The sequence below is a fragment of the Pseudopipra pipra genome, chromosome 3 (assembly GCF_036250125.1).
Source record: "Pseudopipra pipra isolate bDixPip1 chromosome 3, bDixPip1.hap1, whole genome shotgun sequence".
Taxonomy (NCBI): domain Eukaryota; kingdom Metazoa; phylum Chordata; class Aves; order Passeriformes; family Pipridae; genus Pseudopipra; species Pseudopipra pipra.
The window spans coordinates 23626118-23645161 of NC_087551.1; the positions used below are offsets into that span (position 1 = coordinate 23626118).

The following is a 19044-nucleotide window of genomic DNA, read 5'->3' on the forward strand; positions in this document are numbered from 1 at the left end:
GTAGGATCACAGAGATTAAAGATGGGAAAGATCTATTAGGTCATTGCAGCCCTATGGCAGTTGCAGAGTTGTTCTCTGTCGTGTCTCTCTCCCAGCACCTTGTTCAGGCTAGTTCTGAGTGGCTCAAGCAAAGGCTCTCCCAGTTTCTTTCTCAAGGCTATTCCACACTTAAGCAGATCTTGCTGATATGTACTTGATATATAATTTCACCTTGCTCCATTCTATAGCCAAAAGCCATCTTAAATAGTCCTCTTTCCCACTGGTGTCTTTGTGTTGCTGTTTTCCACCCTTATGTCACTTCATAAACTCACATCTGTTTTTCTGGTTTCATTTCCCATGATCAAGATCAGCAGAGAGTAAATAGCACACTTCCATGTATGCTATGCCCTCTTCAACCTTCATTTAACCAATCTAGTCTTTCTTAGACTAGATGACATTGAATTTCTGTTGTTTGACTCATCATGTCATTTCCTGCTCCCACTTTTGACTCTTCATGAGGTGCCAGCATGACAGAGAGCAGGACCAACCAATTAATGAGATGTAAAAATACAAGAAAGGCTTTTTCGAGATAATTGTCTTTGACAGCTTAGTATGGCAGGAGATAGATGCAGAATCGACCTGAGGCTGCATGATGGCTTTAGGTCAGTTCCTGCTCTTGACTTAGATCTCTAGGTTTTTTACTCTGCATCCTGGGTTTAGGCATAAAGTGCTGCAGCTGGTGCCGATGAAAGGAAATTTGATTCGGTCATAATGCACAAAGCAGCACGCTGCCACTAACTTCAACAGACCGAGGCTGGGAAAAATATGTTCCTCTCTTCAAGTCATGTTAATGGAATATTTTCTACTGGATCAGGATCAAACACTGTAAGGTAGACATTGTCTAATACAGAGAAGGATGTAGGATGAAAAAATGCCAGAGCGAACAGTCCTAATGACCCTTGCTTTAAAGAGCCCAGAGACAAGACAGAACAAGGCCAGGGCTCCAGGAAACAGCCCGGTGAATGTGTGCACACATGTGCGTGTCCTGGGACAAGTTACGCCCAGCCTCCCTCCGGCACACCAAACAGAGACTGCCGCTGCCTGCGGGCAGTCAGCTTCGGAGAGGTTTCAGGTTCCCATTCAGAGAAAAATGACAGTGTAGCACCTTCACACGCAGCTTTAACTCCGAGAGCCATCACAAATGCGAATGCCTGGTGTAGATCCCAGCACTTCTAAATTTTCTGAATTCCCTGCTTACTGAAGGGTGAAATTAGACTCACGCTCACAACTTCCAGCTGCGGAAAGCAGCTCGGAGCAGGTAGCGGAGAGTATGGTGCACAGAGAATAAAAGACAATGATTGTGGGTGCAGAGAAATATATTCCAACAACACAGACTTTGTTGTAGTAAAGTTCAGACTGGGAATTTGCATATGGAAATTCTTTATGAAGGTACTCTCATTAACAACCTGAATTGCACTCTTAAGAGATTACAGCAGTCAGGGAGAGGTAAATGAGCTCTGTCAAAACAGGAACAGCTCTAAGTGATTCCCCCAAAGCAAGATCAGGGCATGCACTGTGGCAGACTTCCTCCATATTCTGGCACTGAGTAGGGAAATTTTGGAGGTATTTCTCCTCTGCTTCAAAGCAGAAGGTCTGGCAGCAGTTCTTGTCCAACGATGTAGAATCTGAAAGAATTTGAGTTAAAGCAGCGTTGATGCAAAGCAAAAAACCAAAACGTATTAAGGCTGTAGTTCAGACACCACAAATCTCCTCCAGTTTCCCAGGCTCAAAGGCATGGGAGATGTCCATTAAGAGCCAACAGAGAGACTTCAGGAGGAGCAGAGCAGGGGCAGGAGGGCTGACCCATAGGGTCACTGGCAGCAGAGGACTGTGCCAAAGATGCATCATCCTGTCAGAGCAGCCACCTTTGGATGTTGTGTAGACAGACTTCTGGGAGCCTTAGCAAGACTGCAGCTCTTCTCCAGACAATCATATGAGAGCCATAAGGCATCTGTTTCTTCCCCAATAAGTCTCACTCAAATAGGAACAGAACTTTCAAGCAGAATCTGCACATCCCATGTAAGTCCAATCCCAGAACAAATGCAAGGACAAACAGACAGTCAGAGAACACCACTTAGCCACATGCAGGGCTGGCATGGAAGTCCTCCATAATGTGCGAGTTTGGCTGTCACCAAACGGTTTCAAATATTTGCCAATCCTTGAAGGTCTGAGAAGTTTGCATACAGATATATCTACCAAAAGTCCATACACAGAACTCTCTGGTCTTTCTAATCTTCTCTCATTTCTCAAGGAAGGTTTTTGATGTCTTACAGACCTCTGCGGTATTGGCCTGAAGGAAGTACAGTGGGTCTGGCAAGCATCAAGGGTTTAAAGCACTGCAGCCAACTGCTCTCGCTGACCTCAAAAACTTTTCAATCCTGCTTGATTTCTGCTTGTTCAGTTCATCTCTGTGAAGAGAAGGAAATAACAACTACATGGGTGTCCTGGTATGGTATGTGGCCCAGCAGAACTCCTCTGACAAGCCTTGCCCAAAGGGTCTGCCCCTGTGCCAGGTTACTGATACCACTGGAGGTGTACCAGAGCAATTACATGCCCATCCTTTGCTCAGTCAGGCATGCTTTGCTTAAATTGACCACAATTCTTATGAAAGAGTGAAATTAGCATGAGAGAAGTCATAGAGCCTGTTTTTCCAGTGTGAGCTGTAGGAAATGGACACTGTAGATGGATGTGGCTGATGAAGCTACGTGGTTGTTATAGAAAGGAGCAACCCAGTTTCTGAAGTGCTAGAAACAGGCTGAGAGAGAACAGACCTGATGTGCCTCTACAAGACTCAGAGTAAGTGCTACTGAAGATCCTAGAAAAGAGATTTTTCATGCTTGGGACACACTGTGTTTATTATGCACAAAGAAGACTGTCCCAGGGTCTGTGGCTGTGCACCATGAGGACCAGACTAAAGCTCTGTGGGCTGGCACTGCCCCATGCTCCCAAACCTACCAGCAGCTTAGATGAGATTCTTGCGTTTTCAGCTCTTGCTTTTTACAATTTCATCTATGCCTATGTGTGGTGTTTTACACTCTCGGGCTGCAAAGAAGCATTGTCTGCTGTTAAAAAAAACCAACCACACAAACAAAAAACCAAAACACCAGTCTGTGAATTTTTTTTTCCCTGAAGTGAATGAATGTAAAGCATCACCCAATGACACTCCCTACCACCGAATCCATCGGCACCCGTTGTGTTTCCACAGACATATTTTCCTTATAAAAACCAGTTCTGTCTTCTCTGCTGCTATGTGAAAGGCTCAAACAAATGTCAGAAAACTGACTGACAGACCGTACAGGCAAAGAGGAGAACCTGACTGTGTTCAGGGCTGTCAAGTGCACAAAGTAAACAAAAGAATAGATCTGTGTAATTTTTTCTCACAAATCTCTTTCAACTACAACTCTCATTTTAGACATTACTTGTGAAGAAAAGCACAACACAATGTCAGTGTGTTTTAAATGTAAAAAGTCTCATTAGTTTTGACAAATTTTTTTCTCTGATAAATTTTATTATAATTATCAGAAGCATAAAGCCTAAAGAATGCTGTGTTTTTAGTAACTGCTTAAAAGTTATGACTTCCTAAAACTACCACAACCATTTAAGAACCATAAGTGCTACTGCAATGCCCTGGTTTTGTCCTTCCTCAAAGCCTACCTTCAGCTCTTCCCTCAAATTACCTCTGTTGGAGGCACAGCAGCCTCCCTATCTCATGCACAACCAGGATGGAGTCCTGGGATCTTCCATGCTCTTTGCTCAACTTACATCTCCTTGCTTGATGAGGTTGTGCCAAACACAAATATCTGGGTAAAGTATATTCAGGTTTTGCAGAAATCACCACCATGGATGACAGTGCTTACAATACAATACTGCTGCAATACAGGCTGCCTGCAGGGCTGACAGAGCCACCCTCCTAAGCTGGGATTTACTCTCCTGCCCTGCCAGGGACTCTCAATACAAGGGAGCAAGAGAAAGAGTTGCATATGCAGGTTAGATTTTAAATTCCTCTTTCTGACAGCATGATGCAGCTGCATGCTGCAAGAACGTCTGACAGACATTGGACCCAGGGGAGGATCAGCTTTGAAAAACCTTTTCTGAGTTATTTTTGCTCTTTTTACTCCATTCTCTGCATTTCTTCTAGCTCCCAGGATGGGTAATTTTCCTCAGAAAAAAAAAAAAAAAAAAAAAAAAAACCAGTCAAAAGAGAAGCAGGGGGAAGGGAGGAGAGAGGTACACTGCAGTGAGTGGGCAGCTGGGAGGGCATGGTGCATGTAAGCTTATTTCACATCAACCAAGGAAGGGACCACAGGTTTTGCAAACACCACAGGCCATATCAGGCTCCATCCAGCCTCTGACATAGGGCAGGGACAGACATATGGGACAGCTTTGCTGTGAGTGAGGCATGAGTGGAGGGTATCACATCTGGGAGCTCCCAGGGGAGGCATCTGGGCAGGTAGAGGAGCTTTCTGCAGGCTTTGTAACCTCTTGTTAAATCCGTGCAAATCACCAGTGCTCCCACAGCGTGGCTTTGCCATTTGCTAACAATGAAAACAGAGCAAAACATGAAGTGCTTGCACCCACAACCTTGGTAACCCACCAGCTCTGGGCTGGGTGCAGCAGAAAGAGGGGGCTGAGGAGCTTGGGCCATCACTCAAGCCTGCATGCCCCACGCACCAGAGTCCATCAGCTCCCGTACACTAGGAAGAATTCACCCTGAATCCTCCTCAGCACCTTCCATCCACACCAGGGAGAACTGCTCTCCTTGGCCACAAATTCCAAACAGCCACACTGATAGCCACTGGCACCGGGGTTCAAATGATGGCAATAACAGCATGACTACATCCAAAATATTCAGGTGTTCTATATTTGCAGTTAGACTATTCAAGTTGTTTTCACTTTAAAGGTTAGGGGAATCTATTTATTTTCTTTTTTTGTGTTTTTCCAGTTCTACCTGGAATTCAGATTTATGTAGCACGCAACCGAACATGTGAAGGTATCTGAAGGCTCCACATGCACAGTGCAATACTATAATATAGCTCTTTGTTATGCTAATTATTTCTTTCCAGCTGCTCCTGCAATGAAAAGCCAGCCCGACCTATCAAAGGGGAACAAAACCTCCAGGCAGGCTTTCTGTTGCAAGGTCCCTTACCTTTGTGCTCAAGGGGCCAGGGCTGCGACTCTTCTGCTACCTAAAACCAGGCCGAGAGGTAAAATAAAACAATTTAATATTGCAGCTCCACTGTTGCTGGGAACACGAGCTAGGAATTAAAAAGTGATACCCTCTTGACAGCCAGGTTGCCATAATTTACATTTTTCTCTTGGGTATCCTCCCCCTCCACATGCATCTCCTCAGCACTTCTGAGCAAAAGGGAAAAATGAGGCAGTGTGGGAAAACATCCAGATAAACCTCAGAGGATCCGCCAAGGTTCTGATTTTGGCATCCACCAGGGTAGTGCTGTGTGATCACGAAGGATTTTTAGTAAATAGGTGTCAGATTCATGACAGCCAAAAATGCTGGGGTTGCATTATTTAAATGAAAATTAAGTTCCCAAATCACAATAATTTTAAAAAAAGTTTTCTATATTCACAATTAAAAGAATAAAATTATCAGCTTGGTTGCCTTTCCATTATTTATGTTGATATTCAGTTAAAAGACAATTTCTCTTGTCCCTGTGTTTCTAGAGCCTAGAAATATCGATAGCACATGGAAATATTCAAAGGGGAAAAAGGATCTTTGGCAGCTGGAAAGGTACTACTATGGGCCACCAGCTGCCTGAGAGGCTCAGAAGACCACTGAGAATGGGGACCAACCCATTAGCTGAATGCCTTATTTATAATGGTCACCAGTGAAATACCTCAAAAGCTGGCATTACACTGTCATCTTTAAGCCTCAGAATTAGCAAATGGGCACTTTCAATGGGTAATAAATTGATACAATGAAAGTCCTTGTTTCAGCCTGCATGCAGAATATGGAAAGTGATCTGACAGTAGCTTATGCTCTACTCATATTTTAAGATTTTCTTCATGACTGTGATGACTATACAGGTTATTTTGAAGTTGGAACAATTCTTCAATGAAAGATTGCATTAACACTATGCACCTTACTTCTCACTGCAAACACAAAATGAGATTTGTCATTATGCTAGTTAGTCTGCTGATAAACGAGAAACCAATCTGCTACACAGAGGAAGAGATCGAAGAAAGAAAAATACATATCCAACCTACACAGGTAAAATATAGGCTGCTCAAGGTTTAAAAATTAGTCAAACTTTATTTTTAAGACAATAATAATTACAATATTAAAAGAAATGGGGAAAATGCAGGGAGCTTTGGCCATAATTGTTGAGACTCACAGAAGATAAGTTTGAGGAAAACAACATTGAAAGTTAGAGGGTTACATTAAACTTAAAGGCTAGCAACACCTAGATTTACGTGCACTGTCTGATGGTTTGTAAGACAAAGGAGAACTGCATTTTGAGCCAAAACCACATTACTTTATTCAAAGGAATAAATGGCCCCATGGCAGTCATATGGCTGGTTCATGGGGCCTACTCATAGACCAAAGTACAGAGGATTTCACCCTGAAAGAGCAATGGATGGGCAGGAAAAAAAAAATTACATGGGTTTTTAGGGCTGATGAAGGAATAGAGCACAGATTTTACACATACACCAAGAGACAGAAACTATTTTGGAATTAGAGAATAAAACTGGATTGAAAACAACCTGCTTCTCAACCTGAACTCCCACTCTCAGAGGTTTTTCCTAACTAAAGGGTTAAATACAGAGCAGCCAGTCCCACACAGTATGGGGTGGAAGAGAGGGACTGTCATTTGAAACTTGTTCTGATTAACAAAATGAAGCGAGGGAAAAAGACTAAACCAACAATAACCAAAGGTGTAGGTGATTGGCTTATAGGACCAGGCCCAACTTCTCCAAAAATCAGTGGCACGCCATTATCTCATGCCAGCCAAGGGTCCCATTGCCCATCACTCAGCTGCAAAAATTCTCTGAAATAGTAGCCAGAAAACTGCTAGAGAGCATTGACCCCAGTCACAGTTCACAAGTGAAAATGCTGTATTAGGAATATAAGGCAGTGAGGGGATGGTAGAAGGGATGTTGCGGGGTCCCTCTGAGCTTGCTGGAGACTTGCTACACACCAGTATCTCAAGAGGAAACACAACAACCAACTGTTGCCACTCCATCATCCTCCTCTGCAATGGCCAGAGCCTTTAGCTGTTTCAGGAGCAGACACAGACCACCATAAAGAAAGATGTGTCTGGTGGGGTATTCCACAGGGGAAGTACCACTACAAGAGGTAGCAGTAAATGGACTGACCTTGAGCAGACAGACCATTTATCTCCTTTCTGCAATCACAGTATGGCAGATTAGATGTTCTCTCCAGTAAACTGGAGAATGATGCTGTATTAATCGAGAAGAATTACTAGCCATGGAAGCTAAGTTACTTTTCAAATTCAGTACATCCCTGCTTTGGGGGCTTTGTTGGTGTTTGGGTTTTTCTGCTCATCTTGCATACTTCTGAGTGTACACAGACTACCCTTTATGGCTTCTCCTCACACTTCTTGCATTCCTCAAAGGGGTAACTTGAGCACAGAGATTAAAAGAAGTTAACATACTTGCCTACCTGGATCTGGTGAAAAAGCTTTGCATATCTTGCAGTCTGCACCACTTCTGCGAAGCCAAGAAACCAAAACCTCGCTTTCCCCAAGGTGCCCTCTGTTCCTTGCTCTGACTTAAAGACTAGGGAGAGCAACAACAAGCCAACGACAGCCCCAAAGGCAACAGCTTTCACAGGATTACTCCCCTGGAGTTTAATCTAACCTTCTACACCTGACCCAAGACCTCCTGGAAAGCTTCTGACCAGTAATAGTAAATTTGGTCTTCACTTTATGCTCTCTGTGTAGAGCCTAGAGAGTGAAGGTCTCACCCTAACACTCCTTAGCCCTGGGCTGGTTCATATTCAGCCCCTCAGTGTGGACCTGGCTGGCCGGGTGCACCTTGTATTAGCAGCCTTAAACTGAGCAGGATTAACTGCTGGGAAGGCACTCGGCACCCGGCCACGGCTGTGTTTACATTAGAGAAAATGGACCTCACAGAGACAGTTTGCAAACACCACAAGACGAACTTTTGTAAACTCCCTTGGTTTAGTCATCTTTCCCCATCTGTCAGAGAAGTTTAAGTGAGATTGAAAAAACACAGGAAATTACTGTGTATTCCAAGTAGTCATGACTGAGTGGCTTGGCTGTTACATGGGATGCCTTGTGGAAGATTCGCATCTCCTAACATTTCCAGCAGGATCCTTTGCAACGCTTTCCTGGCTACGATCGTTTAGCAGGCTCTGCACACCCTGCCAGAAAAAGCCTCTGGGGTGCTTTGTGCAGCTGTGGAAAAACTCATACCAGTACTGAGAAGCCCAAATGGTGACCTCCAGAAAGCAAGGGCAGCCCCTTTCTTCGAGGTTACAAAGCAAGGGATGGACAATGAAAAGGTCAGGTCCCTCTGGGAGGCTTCTGCACCAGGGTTATATTCACTGAATAAAACACCAGATGAAATCCTATACCCCACAGCAGTTTAAACCTTTCTCTGATGTGACTGACTGGCTTTTTTTTTCGTGATAAAACTCAAGAAACTTCTTTTATCAAGGTTCCTGGCATGAGTAAGCAGCAATTGTATACCTCTTACTACACCTTTAGCTCAAGAAGGCAATGAAAGGACACAAGTCAAATCCAGGCTAGAAATCACCTTCACATCTCTACTTCAGCCATAGCCCTCTAATCACCAGATCACTACCACAGCAGCTGGAAAAGCCATTTGGGTGGTGGGGCTGTCACAACTGGCATGAGCCTCCAGAGGGGCCATGAAGCAGCTGAGATACACTGCACCCTGGTTAGTTAGTTTAAATTTTAGCTCATGCAGTGGCTCTGAACCAACTCCCTGCTACTCCTGCACAAACCCAAAAGGAGGTGGCATCCACCAAACCACCCTGGCAGTGTGTCACAGTCAACAGTGAAAGGACAGATGGTAGATGAGGGATGCAAAAGGAGGATGGAGAGTGCACAGAAAGACGAAATGTGAAAAACGTCTCTACCACAATTTTGCTTTGGGGTGTAACACCTTCAGGACTGAAAGAAGCACTTCATTTCTGCGGCTCAGCCTGTGTCTGTTTTCTCTCTGGAACCAGCTGCTATGCTGGCACTGCACATCGGTGCCAGCTGAGGCTGTCTGAGTGCTGGGGATGCTTAAGTAACCATGTTAAGCTGTTTCAACAGATTAGCTAATACAGTAAAAATAGTAAAATTTTACCAAAAACAGTGAGTACGTATGAAGCACAATGATATTATGCCACGTGCTTTGAAAAAGGAACACAATTTTTTCAACTCAAATGAACTGTGCATTTTCAAGACAAATGTACTACCTGGATTCTGAAGATAACACTTCTATTCGTAGCAACAGTAATATAGATGTGACAACAGAAACATCTTTTTCTGTTGCTGTTTGCCATGTGCTGAAAGGCAAACACTTTATAGTCTTACACTCTAGAACCAGAGTGTCATGATAGAGAGTAAAGCAATCTCCCTAAAAAGAAGCTTTCTGTCCAGTTCTTCGTGGCAGGTAGGCCAGGATCAAGTTCAGGAACATTCACTTAGCAGCTATGTGTGGGACATTCAGATGAAAGACACTAGTATAATCTTGTAAAAGACCTATTTCTTGAAAATCTGTGATACTAGCAAAATGTTCTTAGTACTGGAGTGTGCAGTGGGGAAAAGGCCTATCAGTTTTACAGTCTTCACATGTCATAAATCAACCCAAATTTAAACCAGGAAATCCATTCAGCCTAGCCCAGGCTGGAAATCCTATCAAGGTCTGTTGCATTTCTGGCAATTGGACAAGGGTCTTCCCAACTCCCTTTTCTAACATGAAATACCTATGTCTCTTCTGAGGCAAACAAGGCAACTCACTGGACTCCTGAGTCCAATACATATACCATCAGTATTTGCTATTATTTGGTGAGGTAGGGTCCAGACAAAGACCACTTATCCACAGGCCAACCTTCATCAGATGACATTTCATCCCTTATGACAATAAGATTGTCCAGAGCTGTAACAGGTTAATTTCTACATGTCCCTGGAACTAAAGAAGCCATTAGAGAGGCCAGAGTAGACAGAGTTCTGCTGATCCATCACTGTAGCTTGTGCAAATTCAACTGAGAAGCCTCTGCGACAGGTTATGTGTGCAGGCTTGTTCTTGAAGACCAAGGAGCCCCTTAGGGTCAGAAAGCTTTCAGCCCCCCCAAAAGTGTTAGGTGATTTGTGGTTTGGGCAGCATTTGGCCAGGTGTTTTCCTTGGCTGAACGTGCAAGTCTGCAGAGAATCTGTTGCTTCTCAGTGCACCTTCAGGCTGTCCTAAAGGCTCCTGAAACCCCAAGAAGGCTGAGCTCCCTCATGGACCCAGCTTGAGGGGCACAGTCAACTGCCATGTAACCTCTTCAGCAGTGAGCAGTTTGATTAAACGGCATTTTCTTTGGTGAGGGAGGGGAACACGGGGGAAAGGATCCAGTAGCCATTGGAGATGTAAAATTAAAATGAATTTTGGTCATTTTAATAAATATATATCAAGGAAATTTCACTTTACTACAACAACACATTAGTATACAAGCATCTAATATTTAAGCTTAAAACATCAAGCGTTTATCAAATATTGGAAAAGAGCAGACATTACTAAACTATCTGGGTATAACACAAGAAAAATCAGTTTTTTTTAAAAAATTGGTCCTTGTGGACAAATGTCTAAATTACGATCCTACTCATACACTGTATGAATGAGATCTATATTTAATATTATTATTATTAATAAAAAAGCTTCTGTCTTGGAGAAATCAGGTGGGACTTATACTTCCTTTATTTGTCACTCTTCACAATGATAACCCTTACAAACTTATCAGTTTAAACTCACCTGACTTCATAAAGGTTATCACTGATGGACATCCTGCTCTCTTTTGTGGTCACTTCAGCTGCAGTGGGGGGGCTTTTTTCCAGTGACCACTGGTCCTTCTGACAAAAGGCCATCCAGTTTGCAAATGTGGCTGTGGGGTGCACACGCTACCCAAAATAACCATGGCCCCAAAGGATTCAGGCTGAACCCATGAAACCCAGAGCAGGAGGTCTCAGAAACAGAGACCTGGCTGACTCCAGTGCCAAGCCTGGGGGAGCTCAGGGCAGTGTCCCCCCAGTGATCCTCATGCCCTGTGCTGAGCTGGCTGTTCCCCCAGCACAGAGGTGGTTTCAATCCTTTGGACAAGAAGCAAGAGAGCATGTTGCTTCAGTGCACGATGCTACAGGAACAGCCAGCTATTTATGAGTCAGCTGTGGCTTGGATGTGGCTATTTTGCTGAGCGCATCCTGCCAGTTGTTATAGGGACTGTGGGAACTAATTAATTTGGTGGATCTAAGACTCACTCTCAGTCCAACCACGAATAATGTCTTCTGGGCATTTTAAACAGCACACTTTTGCAAACCATCTACCTAGGGATGAATAAATGTTGTACTCAGCCACTGAAATCTCAGCTCATTTCTCCAAAATTTTCTTTTTTAAAATTAAACCCCTTACATTCATTCAGATAAAACCATGTTTAACGTCACATTATTAATTAACATTGTGCTTCTTGCCTTCTTTTCTTGTCTTTTTTTAAATCAACAGCAAAAGTCATAGAAAACTCCCGCATGCTTTTGCAATCTAAAGGAGAGAAATTATGCAAAACAGAATAAAGTATAAAACATGCCACTGGTTCATGAACTTCATTATACGAAGAAGGAAAAAAAAAAGAGCCCAGCAACAGACAGTTGCCATAGAAACACTCAAGCATCGAATGCTTGTTTACAAGAGACATCTCTCTATTGTTTCTTAAATCCCTTCCTAAGGATAGCAAATCAAAAAGCAATTGAGCATCAAAAAGGAAGAACAGAGATGTTTGAATAGGAAGTTGAACTCAGTACTTCAAAGGTTAAAGGTTTCTAATAATATTGATCCACCCTGTGGGTTTTTTTTTTAATCTCTGTTTAGGTTAAATCCCTGCTGTATCACTGATTCATACTTAATTTTCACGCTGGCAAAAATTAAGACAAAACGTAAGGCACCAAAAAAAAAATCTGCCCTGTATAACAAGCCTCATTAGTTATTACAGCCGAGGTGAAAACACGCAAGTACTTGAGCTGCATGTCTCATTAAGATCCCATAAACAGGTTATTTCTTTATGCTATGTCCTATTTTGTCAGTTGAACAAGACGCTGAATCCAGGAATTCAAGAGTATCAGTACAAAACATAAGGATGGTTTATTCCTAGTCCATGAAGACAGTCCTTTGTCAGAAGGAACACCGAGTTACAAGGAGCACATCATCCTTGCTGGTAGCATCAATTTGTTTACCAGACTTCTAATTCCTTGGTAAACATAATGGAGGTTCTTCTTAATTAATGGCAGACTTCTTGGGGGCGGGGATATATAAAACGATATGTTTTCCCCATCTGGCTGATTGGCATTTTCAGTAATGAAAGCTACACCATAGCTACACCAGTCTCAGCAGTAACGCAACTGCGTCCTTTATGAAGTCACCATATTTATAAATAGCCCGCTGATGCAGATCACAGAGTATCTTTACGCAATCTGCTCTCCAGTCACTTAGAACTACATGCCATGTTTGTGGCATGATTGTACCATTTGTAGAAAACTATAAAAAATCCATTCAAAATAAAAATTTGATAGAGAAAGAACGTGCTGTGCATGCTTCAACAGAGCAAGAAAGATGCCTCATATTTTACTTCCTTTGTTGCAGCACATTTTATTACTTGGTAAAGATTCCTTTTTCCTTAAGGATTTTTTCCAAGATTCACTTACGTTGCTCTTGTCATTACATCCAGTCTCAAAATAGTCATAAAATTTGCCTCTACATTCGACAGCATGGGTGCCTCTTACAGGTTCACAGTTTAGAGCAACGCTCCCTTGCTCAGGTTCATTACCTCCTTTCTCATCATTAAATTTTGCTTTTTCCTGATTACTGTGAGACCTGCCAGTAGTGATGAATATTTCATTAGCAGGTATCTGGTCATCACTTCTGTAAGAAGGTGCACTGCCAACGTCATAATCCACCTGCTGAGAACAGCTTGGCAAAGAAATGGGGGGGGAAGAGGAGGAAGAGGAGGAGGAGGAAGAGGAGGAAGTATTTTCTGTACCAGCATTAACAGAGTAGGGTAGATTTAAATAGTGACTGCCACATTCTTGATAGAAGCAGCACATGTGGAGCTTCTCATACTCCTCCTTTGCCATCCGAAGGCGTTTTCTGTATGGACAGTCCTGAGGCACAAACCACTCTTGTGGTGAGGTGCCACTGAAGGAGCAGGCAGAGAAGCACCAATTGTTCTGCATGATGATCTCTCCATGAATTCTCTTCATTAGATTGTTGATGAGGACGGATCTCCGCAGGTAGACTTCAGGATCGTCAATGAATTTCAGCTTTTCCAAAGACATGTAAAGAATATGGGCCCGCTCCTCAAACACGGAGATTGTCTGAAAATGCAAAAGATACAAGATATAGAACTGAAGGCAACTGGTTTTGTTCTAGGCAAGGAGAAAGACAATGAAGCAAAGTATTCCCTCTGTGTCACTACTTTACTATTCTCTTTATGAGGCATCTAGGGCTGGCTTTTCATTTTGCACACCCATGTGCCTGGGAACCTGCTTTTTCTTGGCCACAGCATTCACCCAGGCTTAGGAGGTAAGTAGCTGAGTGTTACACCACAAAGGCAATTGCAGGGCATGAATCCAGGGTGGGAAAGTGAAATCCAGATGCACACATTTGGTTCTTCAATTACATTTGGGGTTAGAACATAATATTGTTGTGCAGTTTCGCTCCAGTAGTGGCTGGGGAATTTTTGTTGCAAATGGACCCAATTCCATCATCCCCTGTGGGGCTTCTACACAGCTCTGAAGCCCAGTGAGGGTCCCTCCTGCAGCGTCAAGGTTTGCAAGACGCAGCCAGCAGCCATTGCCTCATGCAGCAAGTGTTGGAGCATTTCATCCACTGCCAGTGGAAGAGGCCCTCCAGCGAGGAGGTCTCCATTTGCCAGGCTCTCTTACACTGCTCTTGTGTACAAAAAGTGCATGCAGGGAGGGAGGCAGGGAGAAACCCATCTCAAAGCATCACAGCATCTGGAGAGCAGCTGTTGGCCTGCGTACTACACCCTGCGCTCTGTGGGACCGGTGGGAACACAGATAGGCAGGGACAAGGTCAGGAAACGAAGAGAGGATAGGAATTTGCAGAAATCCTGGCTCGACGCCCACAGATTTGTTCTCCCTTCCATGGTCCTTCCAGGACTCCCTTTCTCAGCACTGGCAGCATAAGCAGGTTACTGCCCCCAGGAGGCCCCGGATTCTGCATTGTAATCGCTACCCTGGGAATCAAAATAAGAGAGGGGGCAATGCATGCTACTGTAAGCAGTATTAACTAATTTTCATTTTTAGTAAGAATTTGGTTTGCGTAGGAGGAGAAGCAGCATAGCACAAAGAGAGACTGCTCTAAATCCCCCCCATCTGTGGCTTGATCATTCTTCCCTTTCCCACATGGTTACAGCATTTTTGCAGAGTGGAAGTCGTAGCTATGAGGACTAAAAGAGCTTAAAGCACAGCTGCTTTTCACATCCATTCAGCTCTCCTCAGCCCTCTAGCTCTTTCCACAGCCTGGTCATGTCTGCGAGGCTTAGAAGCAGCACAGTGCCTCACAAAAACAAAAATTGGCCATAATTTCTTGCAAGTTCACAGCTGAAGCTCTTTGCTAGAGAGAGTAATTTTCTATAATAAATGACTCATTTTAAAGTATATTAAGCCTATAGGTTAATTTGGGTCCTTTATACCTGCTGCAGTAACAGTCTGCGAAGCCATAAAAGCCTGGAGCAAACCAGTAAGCCTTGAACTGGGATTCTCCTGGAGATACATCCTGGAGGGACACCAGTAGGTACAAGTTGTCAAAGGCTTTCTACTACACATTTGCCAGCAGCCCTCCGGAAAGTGATTCTGGGCCCTACCATCATAACCTCTATGGGACAAGTAATCTCAGCACATAACTCTTTACTGGGCAGCGAAGGTATAAGCACGTAAGAAATTCAAGGAAACCTGGTGGGCATCCTCCCTCTGCCAGAGCTTAGTGCTGCAAAGCAAAAAATGTATTTGGGCCAAACAGAAGAAACTGGTGACACAGGGTTTCTGAGGTGATACACCTCTGTAACAGCACAAAACCGTGGTTGGGCCTAGTTTACCAGTACCCCTACAGTTATTTTTTATTGCTGTTTGAAAGGGCTAAGAAACTATTCCTCCTCCTCTTTGCAAGGAAATTAATCATCGAAACAAAAATCCAACAATCTAGTAAAAAAGAACAAAACTGTCTGAAATTGGAGAGTGACGAGACATGTGAAACATGCTCACTAACCAGAGCACATTTTTCAACACCCTTGGTGCTGTTTATTCAGTGCTCTGGCAGCAGACTGGATACTTTCTGAAATTAACAGTGGGGCAGTTTTTCACTTTCCCAGTCCAGGTACCACTTGCAGACAACTCCTACTTGTAGCCTTGAGGTACTCTAAGGTCCTTAGAAACTGAACTCAGCACTACTGCTCACTTCTGCTCTGCAGAAATCCCTCCTCTATCACCAATAGAACATGGGTAGCAGTGGTCCACCATGGGCCAGGTACAATCCAACAAAGTCAGGGTGGTGTCTCAAGGCAGGAGCTATCCCCAAGCACTTCATCCCAGTTCCAAGCAGGACTGAGCCCTTAATGAAGAGGAGCATAAAATCTCTCACAAAAAAAAGTTAGATTTAAATTTGTGTATTTGTTAGCCTGGGAAACATTTATTCTAATCCCTCCCTTGAAAACTTTCATTAAAAAAAATATTCTTTCATCTACTAATCTGTTTTTTTTTGAGTTATTAGTTTTTTAATAAACAGGATTAAACACTGAAGGAACTTGTACTTGCTTTCCAAGTCACTCTGCTTTTCCAGAGGACCTGTAACCCGTGTGGGGTACATGGAACCTCTTACTATTTTCTCCCCTGGAAAAAAAGTTTTGAATGAGTGGGGAATCTTTTACTTATGTTCTTCCCTTCTGCTGTTCAAATGCTGTTACAGAGCTGTTTCTGAAAGCATGACATAAACTAGCTAAGAACAAAATAGTCTGAAAAAAAGTTATTCTCAGCATTTCTATTTACAGTTGTTATTAATGAAGAAATGCCTTTGCTTCTTAAGCAATTCGATGACAATACAACAATAAATGTGAAGAAGTGGCAACTATTTGTTTCTGAGCAAGCAGCTGGATCATTCTCCTAATTTCAGCAGAGTATTTCAGGCTTCTGGAAATGGGTCAATTGAGTGTTACTAAGCATCTGAAACTCGGAGTAAAATTAATGACTATTAGAAGACATACTTTATGTGTACAGCTGCTGAGTGGTGGATGAAAATCCTCTTCTTCCACATATTTCCTTTTAAAGTATGTGATCTTGGATGTTGTTACAGGATTTGAAATTCCCCTGTAATGTGATCCTGTGGGTAATAAATCAGATATGACAAATGACATGCGGTTTGCCGGAGGTTCTCCAAACAAAATACTTTTCATTTCCCTTCGCGCTACAGGAGAACTCCGCCGCATATTTTCGCATCTATTCGCAGCGATCAGAAATAAACCCTCGCCTAACTAACACATCGCCCGCCAGCCGCCCGGGGACCGATGTGACGGGCAGCGGGGGGAGCCGGGGCCGCCGCAGGGCGCTCGGCTGCGGGAGAACTTTCCACCTCCATCGCTCCGAGGATGCCGGTGCGACGGCGCCCGGCAGCCCCCGCGCACCTGCGGCCCCGCTCGCCCGCGGGAGACCTCCCGCCCTCCGCCCGCCGCCGCCGCGCCTCCCTCCGCCGGCAGACCTTCGTGCCCCCGGTGGCCGCCGCGTTCCCCCCGCGGCGGAGCGGTGCCTACCTGCGGCTGGGGGCCCGGGGGCCGCCGGGGCCGGGGCCGGGGCCGGGGGGGCGGCGGGGCCGGGGCGGCCGCAGCAGGGCGGCTCCCAGAGGGCGCGGTAGGCGGCGAGGTCGGCGGCTCCCTCGGCGGCGATGGGGCGGCCCAGCCGCTGCATGGGCAGCACCAGGGTCATCGCGGGCGCCGGCACCTGGAAGCGAAGCAGCGCGGTGACCGCCCGCCGCCCCGCCACCTGCCCCCCGCCCCGCGGCGTCCCGCCCCCCGCGCCCCCCGGCAGCCAGACCTCTGCGCACACGTATATTAAAAACATACGCATGCCGATATCGCATAGACGCACGTTTTCTTTTCCCCCTTCTTGCGGCAGAGAAATGAGCGGAGCCCTCTGTCACAAAGGGCGCGGGGTCCCCCACACCGGGAGTTGGTGCGCGCTCCCCCCGCGCCGCCCCCGGCCGCGCTCCCGCTGCCCCCGCCGCCCCGGCCCCGGCGGCGCTCACACACCGGCACGGATCCGCTCACTGGCTTCCCATTTCCTCCCGGCGGTGCTGGCACGGCGCGTTCGGCACCGGAGGGGGTGCGAGTCTGCCTGTCTGGGTGCGTGTGTGTGCGGTGCGTGTGTGTGTGTGCGGTGGGGTGTGCGTGTGTGCCTGTGTGTGTGTGAGAGAGAGCGCCCAGCGGTCCGGGATCGCGTTCCTTTCTTCTTTCTTCCCTCCCAAACGACACAGACAGCGGAGACTTAGGTAGTTGTTTCCACTAGCCCCGATCGGACTGAACTGGATCTGCCTCCAGTCAAAACACTGCGAGACTAAGACAGAAAATTGGCTCCGGTTTCACGCCGTGAGTTGCGGTCCCACCGGAGCCAAGCACAACATCGGCGGAGCGGGCGGAATATTAAGCAGGAGCGGGGACTCCGGGGCCAGCTCCGGGCTGCGAGCTGCCTCCTGCCGCGCCAGCGGGCGGGAGGGGAGGGGAGAAGGGGGGGAAGGCGGCAAACTTTCTGCGAGGGGCGAGGGATGAGTTCATCATAGTCACCTACTTCTTGGCAGAGGAGCGCGGAACAATGCGCCCAGACACAGCCCGACTCCTCCCTCCCCTTCCTCCTCCTCTCTCTAAGAAAGCGGGATGTAGTTTCTCCTCGGCGCAACCCTCCCGGAGGAAGACGAGGGCCCGAGCAGGCGGCGGGAAGGAGGGGCCGCAGGTGGGCAGGTGGAATTTCAGCAATTGTTTGTGTTAGCAGCTGAGCGCTCTCGAATAAGAGGAAAAAATAAACCGCAGCAGAAGAGGGAGGAAAAATAAATCCTTCACATCTGCCAGTTGTTTTCTTAAATCCTGGAAGAATGCAAAAGACTGCTACTTTATTAAGAAACGGCTTCCAGCATGCACTGTCTGTGTCTTGGATGCATGCGTGCATGGGTCTGCTCTGCCTCCTCACTGAGGCAAAAATGGGAGGCGAAGGGACAGTCAGCTGAGTCCCCAAGCAGTTTGCCTGAGTAAAGGTCACCAGACCTCGCTGCAATCGGACTGACCCTTCCTCAGAGTCAATTTACTGCTAAAGCACTGAATGTAGCCCTCAGTCACTTTCTTGCAGTAGCCCCTTCATGCCATCTTGCTTTTTCTAAGATGCCATCATGCTTTTTGCCAAGAAGCAACACAGGGAATGGCAAGCCACTGGACTGGCCCATTGGAAGTTATCCCTGACACAGATAGACAATATATATTATTTATTCCCCACACCTTTTGTTACCAGATGACTACCAGTACACGAAAGGAATGGTCAAAACAAACGGGTCAGTCTGCTGACCTAACAGCAGGGCCAAAAATTGGTCCAAGAAGCAGCTACAAAGTCATATATTTTGTGTCTGAAAAGATTACGCCATCATTAGAAAGCACCAATGGACTCTTCTCATTAATCTGCACTGAGGAATCATTCACAGGGACACATCAATCTTCTCATACTGGCATGATGTCAACACTCAGTGTTTGTCCTG

The 19044-nt window shown here is 45.5% G+C and overlaps 1 protein-coding gene across 1 annotated transcript; it reads right to left on the reverse strand.

The window, feature by feature from the left end:
* Positions 1-6287: 6287 nt before the first annotated feature.
* On the reverse strand, positions 6288-17809 carry SERTAD4 (SERTA domain containing 4). Its single transcript, XM_064648318.1, has 4 exons — positions 17558-17809; positions 17063-17249; positions 16520-16635; positions 6288-13613 (listed from the first exon to the last, which is right to left on the reverse strand). Exons 2-4 carry the CDS (start codon positions 17232-17234, stop codon positions 12858-12860), a joined length of 1044 nt encoding a protein of 347 aa, XP_064504388.1. The 5' UTR covers positions 17235-17249; positions 17558-17809; the 3' UTR covers positions 6288-12857.
* Positions 17810-19044: the final 1235 nt, after the last annotated feature.